Source organism: Schistocerca gregaria, chromosome 3, assembly GCF_023897955.1.
Source record: "Schistocerca gregaria isolate iqSchGreg1 chromosome 3, iqSchGreg1.2, whole genome shotgun sequence".
NCBI lineage: Eukaryota > Metazoa > Arthropoda > Insecta > Orthoptera > Acrididae > Schistocerca > Schistocerca gregaria.
The window spans coordinates 271,057,015-271,078,471 of record NC_064922.1 but is presented as its reverse complement, the minus strand read 5'-3'; the positions used below and the strand labels follow the sequence as shown (position 1 = coordinate 271,078,471).

Below are 21,457 nucleotides of genomic sequence, written 5' to 3'. Positions count from 1 at the left end.
GCTCCTGTGAACAAAGAAGTTTTGACAATATGAAAACTTATGAACATTTCCTACAAATCATTGTAATATCATCATTATTCACCAGACATAGTAGCCTCTGTCTTCTATTTTTTCCCAAAATAAATTTGTGTGTTGAGAATGGTTTGAAACCAATGAAGGGGCTGGATTATGGGAACTTTCCAGGAGTATTTTGCAGACCTTACAACCATATTTGGAGATCTTATACCAATTGCTTGCAGATCTTCCAGGATCACATTTCAGGGATAGAAGCTATTCATCTAAAAAAACATTTGTCAAGTGCACTAACTTGAAATATGATTATGTTGAAGTCCTTCACTGCAAAGCCATGGATTTTTAACCTTGTTATCATAGTATGGAAGGAAACACCATTTGTCTAGATTAGAGCTCCATACACAGCAGTGTCTGCCGATCTGTTGCAGCAGTCGGAAGTAAAGATGCCCCTAATAGTTTTGATCCATGAGCCATCACATTTGCAGCATGTCAGATGGCATTCCTATCACACTGCAACAAATCAGTTGACATTCATACTGTGGTGTAACAAGGGATTCTTTGAAATAATATCTTCCATCTTCATCCTCTTAGGTCTACAAAAGATGTTGGTGGTACCTGAAAATGTAGTTTAGGTAGTTTGTAAGTGTTGGGTCTTCTCATTATGAGAAATATTATTAACAAATATACAGATGGGATGCAAAAGTTGTCAGCTCTGGACATCAACAAAGTACAATGACAGTCATGTGTATTCATTTGCTGTGGAAACTCGCTTGTTCTTTTGACATTGTGGCTTGGCAGTGCCTTGGAGATCAAGGAGTAAAAAGACGAGGGCAAGAATGTAAATTTTCCCAAACAACTGAAACATCATTATAAGAACTGTCATTGATTCGATAGCTAATGTCAAAGCAATACACATATATGTTGTAATCTGTCATGGGCTACAAAGTAAGATAGATCTGTTCATCTATTGTTGTAACTGAAGCTGTACAAGAAAAACATTGCATGTAAAATACACAACAGTTGACGTAAAACTGTTATGTCATTTACTATCTTGGACAGCCTGGAGCTCTTTTCCAGGCCCGCACATCACAACAAAGTCCAATGGTGACTTTTGTACATCAAGGTGGAAGATCATACATGGAGTGTTACCACACAACCAAGCATAAACAGTAACATTTCAATGCAGTATTATCATTGATGCTCATTGTAGACGTCAGTGGCATGTAGTAATTCTGCAGATTAAGTTACAGCTATTCACAATGTTCACACTGAGGCATTCATTCTAAATATTAATAACAGACATATATATGAGTAGTCGGTGAACTTCGCCATTTCATAGATGCTACCTATCTTGGACAAAGCCAATGGACATATTCTTTTCTAATGCAGATTTACCCATGACAATAGCAAGTGAAATGGATACAGACAAATGGTCACAACCAAATTTACCTTCATTAGTTATGTATCACCTTATATATGTCAAGAAAATAGTCATAATGATGTGACTTGACAGTGTGTGTATTTTCACCACCAGGCAGCATATGGTTAAATTTAGTAACAAGCATCAAATTTTACAAACCTTGAATTCAAAGTCAATGTAGTCAAAACGTTCTGAATCACGAGGCAATTGCTTGCGAATATCTTCAGAACTCATGAAAATTGATTCAAGGTGAATCCATGTCCTCTGTACCTCAAACCACGTAGTAATAACCTGGTCAGCTGCTGACAGCTTTTGCTGCCATGCTGATACTTCTTGAAGAAAGTGAGCTATGAACTTTGATGTGATGAGATTCTGCAGCTGCACCTGTGTCCATTAAAATTTATTAAATGACTGCTTCTTTAGAACTGTAAAACTAATTACAGATAAAAATAAACACAAGTTTTATGGAAAGTACATAGTGCATCCCTCTTCAATTCAAATGAATTTTTAGGCACCAGTGTGCAATTAATGGCAGAAACTATTTTTTGAGGCATCTACTAACACAGTGCTTGCACCAACTACTTTTTAATAATTGATTTCATTTTCAATTAATTAGAAGGGGCAGTCAAATTAATTATTTATTTATTTTGTGTTCCACTGATCCACATTGTGAATTTATCACATGCTATTGAACATCTCAGTTTTACAAATTTGTTGTGTAGTATGTAAATAGTGCCAATCAGTTTCATATTAAAGTAGTTACAGCTCAGGTTCCGTTGCAGTAAAACAAGTCTTGCAGTTAAATAATATTACAGAAGCAATAAACATTACAGAAAATAAATATTACAGAAAATCTATCAAAAATATACATATATCTCTACAATAATAAATAGAAATAAAATAGAAAGAAACTTCCACATGGGAAAAATATATTAAAAACAAAGATTCCAAGACTTACCAAGCGGGAAAGCGCCGGCAGACAGGCACATGAACAAAACACACAAACACACACACAGAATTGCTAGCTTTCGCAACCGATGGTTGCTTCTTCAGGAAGGAGAGGGAAAGACGAAAGGATGTAGGTTTTAAGGGAGAGGGTAAGGAGTCATTCCAATCCCGGGAGCGGAAGGACTTCCCTTAGGGGAAAAAAAGGACAGATGTACACTCGCGCGCACACACACACACACACACACACACACACATATCCATCCGCACATACACAGACACAAGCAGACATATTTAAAGGCAAAGAGTAAGGGCAGAGATGTCAGTCGAGGCGGAAGTACAGAGGCAAAGAAGTTGTTGAAAGACAGGTGAGGTATGAGTGGCGGCAACTTGAAATTAGCGGAGGTTGAGGCCTGGCGGATATCGAGAAGAGAGGATATACTGAAGGGCGAGTTCCCATCTCCGGAGTTCGGATAGGTTGGTGTTGGTGGGAAGTATCCAGATAACTCGGACGGTGTAACACTGTGCCAAGATGTGCTGGCCGTGCATCAAGGCATGTTTAGCCACAGGGTGATCCTCATTACCAACAAACACTGTCTGCCTGTGTCCATTCATGCGAATGGACAGTTTGTTGCTGGTCATTCCCATATAGAAAGCGTCACAGTGCAGGCAGGTCAGTTGGTAAATCACGTGGGTGCTTTCACACGTGGCTCTCCCTTTGATCGTGTACACCTTCCGGGTTACAGGACTGGAGTAGGTGGTGGTGGGAGGGTGCATAGGACAGGTTTTACACTGGGGGCGGTTGCAAGGGTAGGAGCCAGAGGGTAGGGAAGGTGGTTTGGGGATTTCATAGGGATGAACCAAGAGGTTACGAAGGTTAGGTGGACGGCGGAAAGACACTCTTGGTGGAGTGGGGAGGATTTCATGAAGGATTGATCTCATTTCGGGGCAGGATTTTAGGAAGTCGTATCCCTGCTGGAGAGCCACATTCAAGGTCTGATCCAGTCCCGGGAAGTATTCTGTCACAAGTGGGGCACTTTTGGGGTTCTTCTGTGAGAGGTTCTGGGTTTGAGGGGATGAGGAAGTGGCTCTGGTTATCTGCTTCTGTACCAGGTTGGGAGGGTAGTTGCGGGATGCAAAAGCTGTTTTCAGGTTGTTGGTGTAATGGTCGAGGGATTCAGGACTGGAGCAGATTCGTTTGCCACGAAGGCCTAGGCTGTAGGGAAGGGACCGTTTGATATGGAATGGGTGGCAGCTGTCATAATGGAGGTACTGTTGCTTGTTGGTGGGTTTGATGTGGACAGATGTGTGCAGCTGGCCATTGGACAGATGGAGGTCAACATCTAGGAAAGTGGCATGGGATTTGGAGTAGGACCAGGTGAATCTGATGGAACCAAAGGAGTTGAGGTTGGAGAGGAAATTCTGGAGTTGTTCTTCACTGTGAGTCCAGATCATGAAGATGTCATCAATAAATCTGTACCAAACTTTGGGTTGGCAGGCTTGGGTAACCAAGAAGGCTTCCTCTAAGTGACCCATAAATAGGTTGGCATACGAGGGGGCCATCCTGGTACCCATGGCTGTTCCCTTTAATTGTTGGTATGTCTGGTCTTCAAAAGTGAAGAAGTTGTGGGTCAGGATGAAGCTGGCTAAGGTGACGAAGAAAGAGGTATTAGGTAGGCGTCACAGGTGATCGGCGTGAAAGGAAGTGCTCCATTGCAGCGAGGCCCTGGACGTGCGGGGTATTTGTGTATAGGGAAGTGGCATCAATGGTTACAAGGATGGTTTCCGGGGGTAACAGACTGGGTACGGATTCCAGGCGTTCGAGAAAGTGGTTGGTGTCTTTGATGAAGGATGGGAGACTGCATGTAATGGGTTGAAGGTGTTGATCTACGTAGGCAGAGATACGTTCTGTGGGGGCTTGGTAACCAGCTACAATGGGGCGGCCAGGATGTTTGGGTTTGTGAATTTTAGGAAGTAGGTAGAAGGTAGGAGTGCGAGGTGTCGGTGGGGTGAGGAGTTTGATGGAGTCAGGTGAAAGGTTTCATAGGGGGCCTAAGGTTCTGAGGATTCCTTGAAGCTCCGCCTGGACATCAGGAATGGGATTACCTTGGCAAACTTTGTATGTAGAGTTGTCTGAAAGCTGACGCAGTCCCTCAGCCCCATACTCCCGACGATCAAGTACCACGGTCGTGGAACCCTTGTCAGCCGGAAGAATGATGATGGATCGGTCAGCTTTCAGATCACGGATAGCCTGGGCTTCGGCTGTGGTGATGTTGGGAGTAGGATTAAGGTTTTTCAAGAATGATTGAAAGGCAAGGCTGGAAGTGAGAAATTCCTGGAAGGTTTGGAGAGGGTGATTTTGAGGAAGAGGAGGTGGGTCCCGCTGTGATGGAGGACGGAACTGTTGCAGGCAGGGTTCAATTTGGATAGTGTCTTGGGGAGTTGGATCATTAGGAGTGGAAATATCACTTTGCCACGAAGAAAAACAATCCTGATCCCACAATGATGCAATACTTGGTGTTTGACTTCTGGCGTTTTGGTTTACTTGTTGTGAGATTCTACTTTTCTTCTGTTAAGAGGTTTCCAACTTTCATTTTATTATAGCCCTTTTTCACCCAGTTATCCATTAACATCTCCCTTGTCACTCTATTTACAATGAAGACTGAGTCTGGCTCCAGTTGACAGAGACTGTGGTCAGGTGTGTGTGTGTGTGTGTGTGTGTGTGTGTGTGTGTGTGTGAGAGAGAGAGAGAGAGAGAGAGAGAGAGAGAGAGAGAGAGAGATAGAGAGAGAGAGAGAGAGAGAGAGAGAAAGAGTTGCATGAGTGTATGTGTGAGTATGTTGTATAATTCTGACGCAGGCCTTGTTGGCTGTAAGTTAATTGTGTACGAGTCCTTTTGTTTTGCTTTTCTGTGACTCAGAATCTCTGCTATATGGTGAGCAGCGTCTATATTTTTCATTATACTGTTACTGTATTTGTAAGTTTGAAATTCAGCTCGCCAGGTGTGTTTCTTCTCTTTTGGTTGTTTCTGCTCACATACTGGTCCATACCTGTCTGTTTGTTCTTGTTTGGTACTTTCAATTCACAACAGTGTTTTTATCTATTCTTTCTCTACATGACAGTCATTTCTTATATTTTTCCACTTGTGTTTGCTTCACTATTGTATTGGTCTTTTTATTTGAACCAAATGTATGAAAGGTGCAAGCTTATTGCAAATGAGAGGCTTTCTGCATCTGTTTAGATGTAAATTACGAACTGTACATTCATTTCTTTATGATCTTTTGATTTCAAAATTCACAGAAAGTCCCTTTCCCCACACACACTATCATGAAGTGATTCACAAACTAATAGCTTCTTGTCTAGAGGTATTGGATGAACCATTATATTCATTTTGGGTGTTAAATTTCAACATGCAATCCAGAGAATACATCATCTTCCTCTGAAATTCTTTCAGTATTCAGTTAATTTCACTATTCAGTTAATTTGACTACTTTTTTTAACAATGGTCTTGATTGGTGAACCAGGTTTTATAATACTTGGCACACTGAAATGATTTTCTATCTTGTCCTGTAATAATTTCTCACAGATTATTTCTTGATTATCATTTATGGTAAGAACTTTGTTTAATTGACAATTTGCTATAAATGCATTTGCTGTCATTGACCATCACATCTTGCTACAGGTTTGCTCCCTCTTAGCCTACAGGAATTTCTTCCTACATACTCTACTTACAAATACCACAGGGCATCAGATGTTGTGGACGCAGTACTGTTTACAAACAGGCTTTTGTTACAAGTGCTACTAATGGGCACCAGACAAGTTCTGAGTGATGGGCTCACATCGGGAAACTGGAAGTGATGTTATCAAAACAAGCTCCCTCTGCATGTCATGTGGTTGCAGATGTACTTCCACCCTGCTGAATATTTAAGGCACAGCTCAACCTCCAGCAGGCAGGATTCAATTGCCCACTCACTTCTGGGCCACAAGCCAGTTACACCTTGTCACCCATCAATCAAAACTCATTGAGACCACCCCAGATGCTTTGTTTTTCACCACACCATCTCTGCACTGATTCAAGGTATGCCACATGGTGTGACACCCTACAGATGTCATCCTCCAGTCACCCAGGATGAGGCTTCCGTTCAGAAATGGTATTATGCCACTGGACTTTGTTTCTGTTTCTCATTTATGATCACAATCAATCTTTCAGTTGTTAGCTGAACCAAACATATTGTGAATGTGTGCTGAAGTTCAACCTGGCAATCAACACTCAGTAAAAGCGTGCATCACCCACTACAAGGTCCTAATACACTAAAATTTTATTTTTCAATATTTAGTTCAGGATAATCAAACAAATTATTAAGCACATCAAATTTTTTGTAGCTCTTTTATATTGGCAGTGTTGATTTGCTCATTAAAAAGTCCTAACAAAATGTACTGTATCAGAAGTTGAGACAGAAAGAGGTCTTCAAATGAGGGATTCACACTTGCAACAATCCAACCCATAATGCTAATATTTAACTCAGTATCTTTTATTGACAAAGCTGACTCTTGGCAGTCACACATCTCTAATATTACTGTGTTCTATGCAAGATTATTCTTTACTTTAGTCCAAACATATTGTTGTTTGCTTGTGTATGAACATGATATGAGTGTTCTGGCATAAATATATGTGTAGATGCATTTTGTTCCATTTTCTGATTTCTCCTTCTACGAGATCAAATTGGTGCTGTTAACAGTATTGAAACGAACCTGCATTCCTGATACAGTGTTTTATGTTATTACATGAAGTTCTCACACTTTTTTAATAAGTTATATTAAAATCTTTTATGTGTTTTGTACGTGGTTGTTTATTTAAATTCTAATTTATTGTGGTTTTCAGTATGTATATGTTGGGGATACTGTTAGGCTATCCAAAAGTCAAAAGTAACCACACTCCTTTCAGATAGGAAATCAGCATACTTTTTTGCCTAGTTATTTCTAAATTCAAATGTTACAACATGTCTCTGACTCATAAAATAAAGATGTACAAGCACATTTTGATGAAAGAGGCTTCATATAACCCTATTTTAAAGCAAAGGGCATTGCAAATCCATACACATGGACATGTGTTAATTTTAATTTTCCATTTGTGTTTGTCTTCCAGATTTTTGAGATAATTTTGTGTGTTGTGTAACAGCCATTACAATCACGAAAGGAGTGTCATACTCTCACTCTATGACAACAGACAGTGCATTTCTATTCAGACATGTGACACACAGTAATAACTAAATACTTGCACTATGAATGGGGCACCACACTTCACTGTCAAAGTGCTATTTTAGTTTATATGAATTTGGGAGCATATGTTTGCATTTCTTATAGACTCCAGCAAACATCTGTCTGTGTTTCATGTTTACTGAATTTATGTCATATCTCCACATGAAGTGCTAACACAAAGAAAAGTGAAAGCTTCACAAATATACTGCAACAAAAATTATTATACTGTACCTGATTGTCCTCGAGTGTTTCAATGAGCTCTTCACTGGCTTTCAGCAATGTACATCCGGTACGTGAATGTGTCTCTTGATCAAATTCCATCTTTGACCATGTTGTGTGAAGATCACGTAGAACTTTCTCCATTGACATCTCTTTGACAGCTAAAGTTGAGTAATACTAATATTATTATACTGTAAAAATGAGCTTCTTTATACACAATACTCAAAACTACTCAGAAAATCATTTACTGAACTAAGATGCTGGTCTGAATTACACACGGTTCTCAGAAAATTTGAAAGAAGCAAAATGTTCTTCTTTTTGTGTATTATAGTGCACTGAATCTTTGTTAGAACTAGAGCAAAGAGAACACTTCAGTGAAGTAATAAATTACATTACTATAATGAATATTGCATTAGTTATCCTATTACAAAAAATATACGACAACCATAACACTCATTAGAAACCACTATAAAAATATAATTCAGTTAATGAAAACACCAATTTCATTTTGCTGGTGCCAAATATAAATGTATCATACTAAACCATTCGGTAAATTTTCACACTTAATAAATGAGGAGAAGAATATGAGCATTTCCCATACCAGCTAAAAAGTAGTCTGCTTACTGCTTCCATTAAATTCCTCATCATAATTTTATATTTATCAGATGATGGTGTAGCAAGTGCAGAACAAAGTCTGAGAATGACAGATGCAAGTAACCGTTATAAACTACAGTACATTAAATAAATATATAATCATTTGCATTGAATTATCAACTCACTGTACATTCAATAGCACTGAGAAAAGAAATTTTTCTCAAATTCTGAGCTTTCTGAGCAAACAAATTGGGTGTGTAAAAATTAGCAGACCATTAAAAAAATTCTATGGTTCATCTTATGTTAGCATAATCTTTCTAAATTTTTGTGTATATGTTCACCATAAAGCAAAATTTAATAATGTCTCAGTTCCCAGTGTTCCCCACTGTCAATATGAGTAACATGGCCAGATCTGTGACTGTTCTGAAGTGAGTATAGATTTAACCACACTACAAGATCTGCAGTAGAATGGTTCCTCTGAAGAGATGGTGGCATAAATTGAAGGGATGAAATTCATTTATTTATTTTGTTCATGTGATCTGACTTTAAACAGCTGTCAGACAAAATTATTTACATTGATTAGCTAATGGTTTACAAACATTACAACAGGTCTATGTGAGATCAAAATTATGTATTATCTTCTGTAGACTTTATACATTTACAGAGCTTACTAAATCGCTGAACGCCCATGTGGAATGCTTCCTTTTGACAAAGTTGTGTATTAGCTTGTAACAAATGTAGCCTGGAGTTCATTCTTTTGTAATGTTTATTAAATTCACTGTTTTTCTTTACTCTGCATTCAGTCGGAACTTTTTTTTTCTCATGAGAATATATATGTGAGGCAATGTTAGGATCTCTGTCCTTATGACAATAGATATTAATGAACCTGACAACATTACAAAAAGGATAGTTGCTGCTCACCATATAGTGAAAAGACTTTCAGAAAGTAAGCTTTCATCAGAAATACACAACTGAGTCTGACCTCAGCAGCCAGACACTGTGGTCATGTGTGTGGGAGTTGTGTTTGTGTAAGTATGTGTGTGTTTTGTCTATTTCCAATGAAGGCCTTGATGGCCGAAAGCTTACTTTCTGACAGTCTTTCTGATGTGCCTATCTGCAACTTAGCATCTCTGCTATATGGTGAGTAGCAACTATCCTTTTCATAGTATTGTCATATTCCATCCTGGATTTTCCACTCTTTGATTTGAAAGAGTCTCTAATTTTGCTTCCATAAATGATCCTCATGGCTCTCACAATTCTACAGTGCTGAGGGCAGCTGGAGAATTACCCTGTAATGTCCTGCTCTATATCATGTGACTCTGTATGTGATCATAGCATACACTTTTGACTGTTTTCTGAAAAGTAAATTCTCGCAACACACTCAAAGAATATTCAAAACTTATTTTACCATTTACTTGATTAATGTGGTTATTCCATTCCAAGTCACCTCATCACCTCATCACCAACAGGACACTGAATCCTTCTTCCTTCTGCTGACAATACCCTTATCTGTGATGAACACTCCCCATTATGGAAAACGTACTGGGTTGTATTACTTAAGAAGTCTTTGAGCTACTCTCATATCTGTGACTTATTCCTTATACTTTTACCTTCATTCACAGCCTGCAATGGGGCACCACGTCACATGCTTTCCAGAAATCTATAAATATGGAATTAGCCTGTTGCCATTCATTCATAATTCGCAGTATATCATGTGAGAAAAGAGCAAGCTGAGTTTTTCACAAGCAATGCTGTCTAAAATCACGCTGATTCAGAGATGTTAGCTCCTCAGTTTCAAGAAAGTTTATTACATTTGAACTGAGAATATGTTCAAGGATTCTGCAGCAAACTGAAGTTAGGGATATTGGCCCGTAATTTTGTGGGTCCATTCTTTTACCCTTCTTATATTTGCCCACCAGAGCCTCATTATATAAAAGAACTTACACTTACATATTGTTGGCACAGAATCAAATTTGAAGAATTCCTGCAGAATTGGCACAAAGACTGTCAACATTTTTCAAACATCTGGCCTAACGAGGTATTTTTTCTAAGTTTGTGGTATTGTAAACAGCCTTCATTGCCAACACTGGTCTGAACATGGTACTAAGATGATGGCAGAGTACGAGCAAAATTATTCAAAAGTGACTGTGTGGTGTGGAATGATGGTAGTAGGTGTTCGAATACAGTACAAGTGGTGTGCTAACTGACACAGTTACATTAATTAAATATCTAGCTATAATGTTGCAAAGTTACATGAAACAGAACAAGCAAGTAAAGTAAGTAGTAAGGAAAGTGCTTCAATTTAATGGAAGGATCTAAGGAAATGTAACTCATCTATAAATGAAACCACATATAGAACACTAATGCAACCCATTCTTGAATACTGCTTGACCATTTGAGGACCGTACCAGGTCAGGTAAAAAGAAATTGAAGCAATTCAGAGGTGTGCTGCTAGATTAATTACTCACAGGTTCAACCTATATGTGAGTATTACGGAAATGTTTTGTGAAGTCAAATGGGAATCCCTAGAGGAAAGATGACATTAATTTTGTTAAATGCTATTGGGAAAAAGTTAAAGAATTGGCATTTGTGGCTAACAGCAAAACAATTTTACTGTCACCAACGTACATTTTACGTGAGGACAGCAAAAAAAAGATAAGAAAAATTAGGACTCTTATGGAGGTATATAGACAATCATTTTTTCCTTGCTCCAGGAAAGTGGGACAGGAAAGGGAGTGACTAGTACAAGCTGCCCCCCCATTTTGAGCAGTGTGGTGGCTTGCGGAGTATGTATGCACAAAGCCCATTCGAAAAGTTTTGCACAGTCTTCTCTAATTTTTTTATTTTTTGCAGGAGGAGACCGAATTTTTTTGTGAACATGCTTGGAACATTTAGCTATAAGTTGGTGTATAAAAGTATTTTCTTTTATTTACAGGTGAGCCATAATGGTCCATGAAGTAGATGTCAGGTTGTGACAATGGTCAGTGATGGAGTTCCTCTTCAAGACCGGCTATGACTCTGCCACATCGATTCACAGGAAGTTGCTCCTTGTTTATGAGGAGGACACAGTGAATCACATCAGTATCCAGTGGTGGTTGCAGAGGATTAAAGAAGGTGATTTCTCTCTACTGGACAATCCATGATGTGGTAGACCATCGACGACAGTGAGTGATGTGAATAAGGAGACCATTGATCAAATCATACAAAATGACAGATGTGTGACGATTTTTACCTCTTTGGTTATCTAAAGGCCCACCTGTGTGGTAAAACATTTGATAGTGAGAAAGACCTTATTTACTGTGTCAAGCTATGGTGTAAAAGTCAATCCCCAGAATTTTACCAAAGTGCATTTACATCATGGAAAGAATGTTGAGCCAGATGTGTAACAGCTGATGGAGGCTACATTGAATAGGTTCAATGTATAGCTAAATGTTCCAAGTATGTTCACAAAAAAATTCGGTCTCCTCATGAAAAAAAAAAGAAAAGAAAAAGAAAAAGAAAAAAAAGAAAAAAAAATTAGAGACGACTGTGCAAAACTTTTTGAACGCACTTTGTAGATGTAAATGGACTCTATGTGCTACATACCACCATAAATGCCATCCAGTTAACCAGATTTAGGTTTCCTGTAACTTCTCTAAATTGTTAAGACAAATTCCATGGTGGTTCCTTCAAAAAGTCATTTCCTTCCCCTTATTTCCCAAATCTGGGCTTGTGTTGCATTCTGAATCACCTCATCACCAACAGGACACTGAATCCTTCTTCCTTCAGGTGTTCAATGAGTATATAGGGCCCATCATACACAATTGGAAAAATATTAAACTACTTCTTTCATGAAAGTCAGTGAAATGCTACACACTGCACTTCCTGTATATGCTTGGCTGGATGTTAGAAGCTATGAGACATACCCTAAACAAATTTCTGTAGAACATTAAGAATCTGGCACCTATCATTTGAGGAAGTTTGTGAACACAACTAGCACCTACTTCCAGTTTTTTTTAATCAACACAGTTTTCAAGGTAACAAGATACACATAGACTACTTTCTCCTGGTAGAATTGTGTTAGTGCAGTTTCATCGGAAGTCAAGATGGAGAAGGGGGTAAGGGGGAGACAGTAACAAATTCATTACAGATGAATATGGCATAGTAGCACATTTGGCAGTAATTTAATTTTCTTTCTATCACCTCCTTCAAAATTCTAAAATTTTTTCAGTCAGATATTGCTCTATAAAATTTGCACATTGGTGAATGATTTCTTACTGCTTTCACTAAAAAAAAAAAACAGCCAGCAATTCCCTGTGGTCTCCACCTTCTTCTTCTTCTTTAGTGTTCAACCCTGAGGTTGGTTTGCAGCAGAGCGCCATTCCTCTCTTCTGTCTGCTTTCCTCTTCATTTCCACATATGTGTTACATCCAACGTCATTCATGATCTGTTGCATGTATGATATCCTTGGTCGCCCCTGCCGATTCCTTCCCTCAATAACTCCTTCTGCTATTGTTCCAATGATATTGTTGTGTCGTAGGATGTGCCCTACAAGTTTGTCTCTTCTTGTTTGGATGTGCCTCCACAGAGATCTGGTTTCCTGTACTCTTCTAAGCACCTCTTCATTTGTTACTTTGTCTGTCCAGCTGATCTTCATCATCCTTCTATAGCACCACATCTCCAGGGCCTCTAGCCGTCTTCTCTCTGCTCTTCCAACTGTCCAAGTTTCACATCAATATAGGGCCACACTCCAAACGAAACCTTTCATGATGCGTTTCCTTATTTTCAGACTGATGTTGTTGCTGGTGAGTAAGTTCCTTCTCCGATTAAATGCAATTTTGGCCTTTTGTATTCTGGTCGCAATTTCTTTCCGGCTTCTACCATCCCTTGTAATTTTGCTTCCCAGGTAAGTAAATTCCTGTACCACTTCCAGCTCCTCTCTTCCAATTCTAATTCTCGGAGGTTCATATTCTGCTCCTGTACTGCATACCATCACTTTAGTCTTTTTCTTGTTTAATCTCATTCCATACTGATTGTATAGAATTTTTTCCGTTGTTCTGAGGACTTCCTCTAGATCTTCTTCTGTCTCCGTGACTATAGCAATATCATCTGCATAACGTACCATGTTATGCCCATTCTGCCATTATGCCATACTTCTGCCCATTAATTTTGATCCCCACCTCAGTAGTTTCTCGAACTTGGTCTATAGCTTCCTGGATGTAAGCATTGAATATAAGAGGAGAGAGAGCACATCCTTGTCTTACCCCTTTTCTAATATTTGTTTGTCTCCACCTTAGTGACTTAATAACCTGTTAAAAATAACATATATTCTGAGAGACAATGTGCTCAATTTTCTTAGAAAAAATGTGGCCTACAATGAGAATTATACTTATTATCACAACACACCAATCACACCAAAGACTTGATAAGCTTTAACACTCACCTCGAAGAAACAACTGTCGACACACATTGCATCATATAAGGAATATACGTTACCATGGAAAAACAGAATCCTAAAGATTGCCAGTTACATTCATGTGAATTGTCTACTGTTATTGAGATTGTGAACCTACTTTTCCTTATTCCCAGTGACCTAAGTATGTCCTAGCTTTGAACTTGAGGTGACTTCAGTCTGTGTGTTTTGTCATTTTACATGAAACCTGTTTCCCTTTGTTATTTTTTTCTGTTTCAAACATTCTGCACATTAGGAAAGTTTTTCAAAACATGCATTTAGCTTTAATAGTAAAATATCAGTGCTGAGTTTGTAAACATTTAACATACAAAATATATTTTTATGTCTTAGTTACTTTGGAGATGTAAACAATCTTGCTTACATAGGAATCAAAATGTAAGGACTATATTATATATGCAAATTCAATACCGATTATGCTTTACTAATCAAGCAATCTAATCTCAAAAATGAGATCGACAGGAAGTGCAAAATGGCTAAGCAGGGATGGCTAGAGGACAAATGTAAGGATGTAGAAGGTTATCTCATTAGGGGTAATACAGATACTGCCTACAGGAAAATTAAAGAGACCTTTGGAGAGAAGAGAACCACTTGTGTGAATATCAAGAACTCAGATGGCAACCCAGTTCTAAGCAAAGAAGGGAAGGCAGAAAGGTGGAAGGAGTATATAGAGGGTTTATACAAGGGCGATGTACTTGAGGACAATATTATGGAAATGGAAGAGGATGTAGATGAAGATGAAATGGGAGATATGATAGTGCTTGAAGAGTTTGACAGAGCACTGAAAGACCTGAGTCAAAACAAGGCCCCGGGAGTAGACAACATTCCATTAGAACTACTGACAGCCTTAGGAGAGCCAGTCATGACAAAACTCTACCAGCTCGTGAGCAAGATGTATGAGACAGGCGAAATACCCTCAGATTTCAATAAGAATATAATAATTCCAATCCCAAAGAAAGCAGGTGCTCACAGATGTGAAAATTACTGAACTATTAGTTTAATAAGTCACAGCTGCAAAATACTAACATGAATTCTTTACAGACGAATGGAAAAACTGGTAGAAGCCGACCTCGGGGAGGATCAGTTTGGATTCCGTAGAAATGTTGGAACCCGTGAGGCAATACTGACCTTACAACTTATCTTAGAAGAAAGATTAAGAAAAGGCAAACCTCCATTTCTAGCATTTGTAGAATTGGAAAAAGCGAAAGGCTATTTACAAATTGTACAGAAACCAGATAGCAGTTATAAGAGTCGAGGGGCATGAAAGGGAAGCAGTGGTTGGGAAAGGAGTGAGACAGGGTTGTAGCCTCTCCCCGATGTTATTCAATCTGTATATTGAGCAAGCAGTAAAGGAAACAAAAGAAAAATGCGGAGTAGGTATTAAAATTCATGGAGAAGAAGTAAAAACTTTGAGGTTCGCCAATGACATTGTAATTCTGTCAGAGACAGCAAAGGTTCTGGAAGAGCAGTTGAACGGAATGGACAGTCTTGAGAGGATATAAGATGAACATCAACAAAAGCAAAACGAGGATAATGGAATGTAGTCAAATTAAATCGGGTGATGCTGAGGGAATTAGATTAGGAAATGAGACACTTAAAGTAGTAAAGGAGTTTTGCTATTTAGGAAGTAAAATAACTAATGATGGTCGAAGTACAGAGGATATAAAATGTAGACTGGCAATGGCAATGTATTAGGACGTCGTTTCTGAAAGTATTTGTATGGAGTGTAGCCATGTATGGAAGTGAAACATGGACTATAACTAGTTTGGACAAGAAGAGAATAGAAGCTTTCGAAATGTGGTGCTACAGAAGAATGCTGAAGATAAGGTGGATAGATCACGTAACTAATGAGGAGGTATTGAATAGGATTGGCGAGAAGAGAAGTTTGTGGCACATCTTGACTAGAAGAACGGATCGGTTGGTAGGACATGTGCTGAGGCATCAAGGGATCACAAATTTAGCATTTGAGGGCAGCGTGGAGGGTAAAAATCGTAGAGGGAGACCAAGAGATGAATACACTAAGCAGATTCAGAAGGATGTAGGTTGCAGTAGGTACTGGGAGATGAAGAAGCTAGCACAGGACAGAGTAGCATGGAGAGCTGCATCAAACCAGTCTCAGGACTGAAAACAACAACAACAACAACAACAATCAAGCAAAACAAATCTGGTGGAAAACTCAGCTAATCTGCAAATTGCTTATGAGAGAAAGAAAAAAAAAGACAAATAAGATGGCTATGGAAGATGGCCATGCATATAAAAACACTGTGGTATTCTATGGCAGTTCCTTTGAAAATCCAAGGCCAATTTCCTTCCTCAATCTGTGCCTCATCTGCAGTCACCTTGTTTTTGATGGGATCTTAAACTCAAAACTTACTTCTTTTCATTCATACACAACAATAATGTTGAAAAAGAAGACTTCAGAGAGCAACAACATTGAAGTTTGTGGAACAATAATGGTACGGTATTAATAGTGTTGAGATTGTGACAACATAAAGACAGTATAACCCTGCTTTTACATTCCAGAATTAACACTTTGTATTGCTCCCATCAAATTTCCTATGTTCATAGTGTTAACTCTGACCTTATTTTGAGCCAACATATTAAAAATTTTCTAACAAATTACTCATTATGAAAAAATTTAATTGACATAAAATGATGCTATTATCACGCTGGTGCTGTTGGTCATCAAATAGCATTTACAAGCATTACATGGTAACATTACGTGGTTAAGTTTCTTGGCACTAGGACATTCTACCCAGAATACATGAATCAGTAAAAGTAGAAACAATTTGTGATTTATTTTAATTTCCTTGGCTTTAACTCCTGCTGCTGCCAAGCTCTACTTGGCACAGTGGCTGATGGGAGAGTTTAGGTTTATTGAAATGAAGGTACCATGACCAATCAGGATCATGTCCAAATATTCTCTGCTACACATGTGCACCTTCATAACTATTGTGATCATCACGCTCTGTAGTGTGGCCATTTGTACCCCTAGTTGACACCTTTACTCACTTTCAGTTGCTCAAATTTTTTTGGCTTAAACATAGCACCAGTTACACATTTTTTAACATTTAGCAAGACATGTTTAGAGAATTTATTCTCATTGTCAAGTGCACAAATTTTGTGATATTTAACAAACAAACTTACCCTCTCCCTTAAAACCCACATCCTTTCGTCTTTCCCACTCCTTCCCTCTTTCCTGATGAAGCAACCATTGGTTGCAAAAGCTTGAATTTTGTGTGTATGTTTGTGTTTGTAGGTGTCTATCGACCTGCCAGAGCTTTCGTTGGGTAAATCACATCATCTTTGTTTTTAAATTTGAGTGATAGTGTGTATGTGTCTGATTTTTTACACAATGGAGGAAGAACAGTACCTTATAAACTCAAAAATATGGTTATGATGCAAGAGAGGCAAGAAACATAACCAACGTCATACTAAATACTTATACTTGAACCTAACGATGACTGTGGCCATGTGTGTGTGAGCTGCATTTGTATGTTGTCCAATTCCAATTAAGTTCTTTTTGTCTGAAACCTTACTTGTTTGACAGTCTTTTTGCTACACCTATCTGTGACTGAGCATCTCTGCTACATGGAGAATAAATTTTCAAAACATGTAGAGATAAACATGAAAAAAATATGGAATTGTTTACATAATAACTGACAGCTGTAGGGTTCTCAAAAACATTAATTATAATGTATGAAGTCAAGTCAAATGTTTTTACTTTGCAGACTGTTAGCAGTTCCAGTTAAATCAACAGCTTTTACAAGATAATAAACCTTTATTAGATACGAAATAAGTCCCTGACCTGCATTTTGATGCCTATTATGTTCATATCTCACATAAAGTACAAAAATGCAAGGTGGAGATCCTATACATTACTTTTACAGCTTATCCAATTATTTCCCATATTTTACTCAATTTTTTAAAGTCCCTTGAAAAGAATAAAAGCGGCATTTTATTGTACAGCATTTTCTTGTTGCAGTAGTAATTAACACCATTCACATTTCACAAGAAATTTCCCAAACTGAGAGCGAAGTGGCAGATGAGATACATTTTTTTTTTAACAACAGTTAGTGGAATGTGTGGTACGTTACTGCTTATGATGCAAAAACAATATAATTAAGAACTGCTATGAAGGAAAACTGTATTTATATGATAGTGTAGTAAAAACAGAGACCTTGTTAAAGTAGTCCACCACCAACATCAAAAACACAAATTCTGATTTACACAAAATAATACAAATGGTAATCAGTGACATCCAAAAAGGTACAAAAATAATTAGTCAAATCTTTTAACAATGGAATGTAATTAGGACATAATAAAACAACATTTCAAGCAAAGCAATAAACTCAGATTGTTTTTGATGAGGCGAGCAACTGTTTCACCACAGAAGTTACTCTGATACAAAACAGTTGAGACATAAAAACGTATTTACTGTAATGTTTGACGTCTGGTGGTACAAAATTATGAAATGTATGTACTGAGAGTGGAAACATAAATTTACATGAAATACAGCAGCCAAATGAAAACATTTTTTTGTGCATGGCCAGTAATAATAATTTCTTACTGTTTAATTATGGATGCTCACAGAAAATATATTAGAGCAAACCACAATCTTGAAAGGCATTACTGACATCTTAGTGAAAAGCATAGATCAATTTCCATAAAACATAGGCCCACATACCTCTTCATCTGTATTTATGCCATAAAAACCGACTGTCTTCAAGATAAGCAGCTTGAAAGATTGGTAAGCATTCAGTTACATGCCATCATCTTTGACCAGTTCACAGTATTGCCTCATAACAGTATTGCTATCTACACATTCTGGAAGACTGCATATATAGCTGACAAACGTAATGCTTTAAAACATACATAATCATTGTTGAAGATGTTCCAGTCATGTCACAGTGGTATTCCATTATTTATTTGCTACCCCTACTAGATGGTTTCATATAAAGTTTTTTGTGACTCTTAAGAGTTTCTGACCATTACAAAAGATGCTCAAGATGACTGCCAGTGTCTTAAATGCAACCAAGCACATCATTGTCTTGGCAAATCTTTTGAAATGACAGACAAAATTTTTCGTTTATACTGTTACATATGTCGATGAGGGCAATTGGTTCTGTTTGCTACTTATAAAGACATTCCAAAACAACTGCTTGTAATTATAAATATAGTTCATTTGACTAAGAATAATACCTTTGTCCACAATGTTTTTCACTTCTTCCTCACATTCATGAAGATTAAGAGCGAGGAGGTCAGATAGGGTGGTGCTTTCATCCATCACAAAGCGTACCTTTGAATAAATAAAAACAATTTTCAAATAACAATTCTGAGGACAGAATCAGTAACTTTCCTTATACAGATGTTTTTCTATCAGTTGCAAATTTTATATAGGTGATGGTCATAAAGTTTTAGGGCTATTACACATTATTCTAAATAAATTGTTAGATAAAATAAAAACTGTAGCACAACTGAGCTATGCCCAAAGAGACAAGAAGCTCTTACTTATTACTAGCAGAAATTTTGACAGAGTTAGCAATCACTTAATTGAGTTTAGATCTTTCTTGGGTTTTTGTGCAACTGAATTTCATTACAGCTTCCCTCTTTTATTTATCTTTCACAGAACTATAAAAAATAACCGTTTTTGTGAAGCTGAGATCCATTTTTAAGTATTTATACTGCTATACTGCTAGTAAGAATGAGTTTTTAACAGGTACACATATTAACACTAAAAGTTCAAAATTTTCGGCATGCTACCAACCAATAGACACCTACACATACATAAGGTATAATAGTACTATTTGATTGCCATTACATGAACTATTGGTTCTATCCCATATAAAAGTGGCTTCATAAGTAGACAGAATAACATTTCAACTGACATGTACCCAGTGACACAATTCAAGTCACACAGCACTGCCTTCTCTGTGAGATGCTGATTGCATTGTAGATAAAATCACTATAAGCCATGAATGCATTCAGTGGCCACTATATGGATCATTAGATAATATGAGGAAGATGTAGTCAGCTTAAAACTTACACTGCTGGCCATTAAAATTGCTACACCAAGAAGAAATGCAGATAATAAATGGGTATTCATTGGATAAATATATTATACTACAACTGACATGTGATTACATTTTCACACAATTTGGGTGCATAGATCCTGAGAAATCAGTACCCATAACAACCATCTCTGGATGTAATAACGGCCTTGAGACGCCTGGGCATTGAGTCAAACAGAGCTTGGATGGTTTGTACAGGTACAGCTGCCCATGCAGCTTTAACATGATACCACAGTTCATCAAGAGTAGTGACTGGCGCATTGTGACGAGCCAGTTGCTTGGCCACCATTGACGAGAAGTTTTCAATTGGTGAGAGATCTGGAAAATATGCTGGCCAGGGCAGCAGTCAAACATTTTCTGTATCCAAAAAGGCCCGTACAGGACCTGCAACATGCCTTCGTGCATTATCCTGCTGAAATGTAGGGTTTCGCAGGGATTGAATGAAGGGTAGAGCCACGGGTCGTAACACATCTGAAATGTAACGTCCACTGTTCAAAGTGCCGTCAATGCGAACATGAGGTGACTGAGACGTGTAACCAATGGCACCCCATACCATCACACTGGGTGATATGCCAGTATGGCGATGATGAATACACGCTTCCAATGTGGGCTCACTGCGATGTCGCCAAACATGGATGCAACCGTCATGATGCTGTACACAGAACCTGTATTCATCCGAAAAAATGACATTTTCCCATTCATGCACCCAGGTTCATCATTGAGTACACCATCGCAGGTGCTCCTGTCTGTGATGCGGCATCAAGGGTAACCGCAGCCATGGTCACCGAGCTGATAGTCCATGCTGCTGCAAACGTCGTCAAACTGTTTGTGTAGATGGTTGTTGTCTTGCAAACATCCCCATGTGTTGACTCAGGGATCAAGACATGGCTGCACGATCCATTACAGCCATGTGGAAAAGATGCCTGTCATCTTGACTGCTAGTGATACAAGGCTGTTGGGATCCAGCACAGCGTTCCATATTACCCTCCTGAACTCACTGATTCCACATTCTGCTAACAGTTTTTGGATCTCGACCAATGCGAGCAGCAATGTCACGATACGATAAACTGCAATCGTGATAGGCTACGATCCGATCTTGATCAAAGTCAGAAACGTGATGGTACGCATTTCTCCTCCTTACACGAGGCATCACAACGATGTTTCACCAGGCAATGCTGGTCAACTGCTGTTTGTGTATGAGAAATTGGTTGGAAACTTTCCTGATGTCAGTATGTTGTAGGTGTCGCCACAGGTGCCAAACTTGCGTGAATGCTCTGAAAAGCTAATCATTTGCATATCACAGCATCTTCTTCCTTTCGGTTAAATTTTGCGTCTGTAGCATGTCATCTTTGTGGTGTAGCAATTTTAATGGCCAGTAGTGTAGATATATCACTTCAAATCCTGCTATTCCTGTCATTTACTTTCAGGTAATTAGTACATTTTCTATATATCAATGAAACAAGTTCTATTATAAATAAGACTTGGTTG

At 38.3% G+C, this 21,457-nt stretch overlaps 1 protein-coding gene and 1 long non-coding RNA gene across 3 annotated transcripts in view; one reads left to right on the top strand and one right to left on the bottom strand.

The window, feature by feature from the left end:
• The window catches only part of LOC126355395 (uncharacterized), a 60,297-nt gene extending 48,455 nt beyond the window's left edge, over nt 1–11,842 (top strand). For both annotated transcript variants that reach the window (XR_007565498.1, XR_007565499.1), the window contains exon 3: nt 11,385–11,842. This is a non-coding gene — a long non-coding RNA (uncharacterized LOC126355395). The remainder of the gene's footprint in view (nt 1–11,384) is intronic.
• LOC126355394 (dynein beta chain, ciliary) overlaps nt 1–21,457 on the bottom strand; it is a 677,699-nt gene that overhangs the window by 402,061 nt on the left and 254,181 nt on the right. Inside the window, exons 27-29 of the mRNA XM_050005692.1 lie at nt 19,101–19,197; nt 7,868–8,016; nt 1,592–1,816 (exon numbers count right to left, since the gene is read on the bottom strand). Coding sequence (XP_049861649.1) covers nt 1,592–1,816; nt 7,868–8,016; nt 19,101–19,197 — 471 coding nt within the window. The remainder of the gene's footprint in view (nt 1–1,591; nt 1,817–7,867; nt 8,017–19,100; nt 19,198–21,457) is intronic.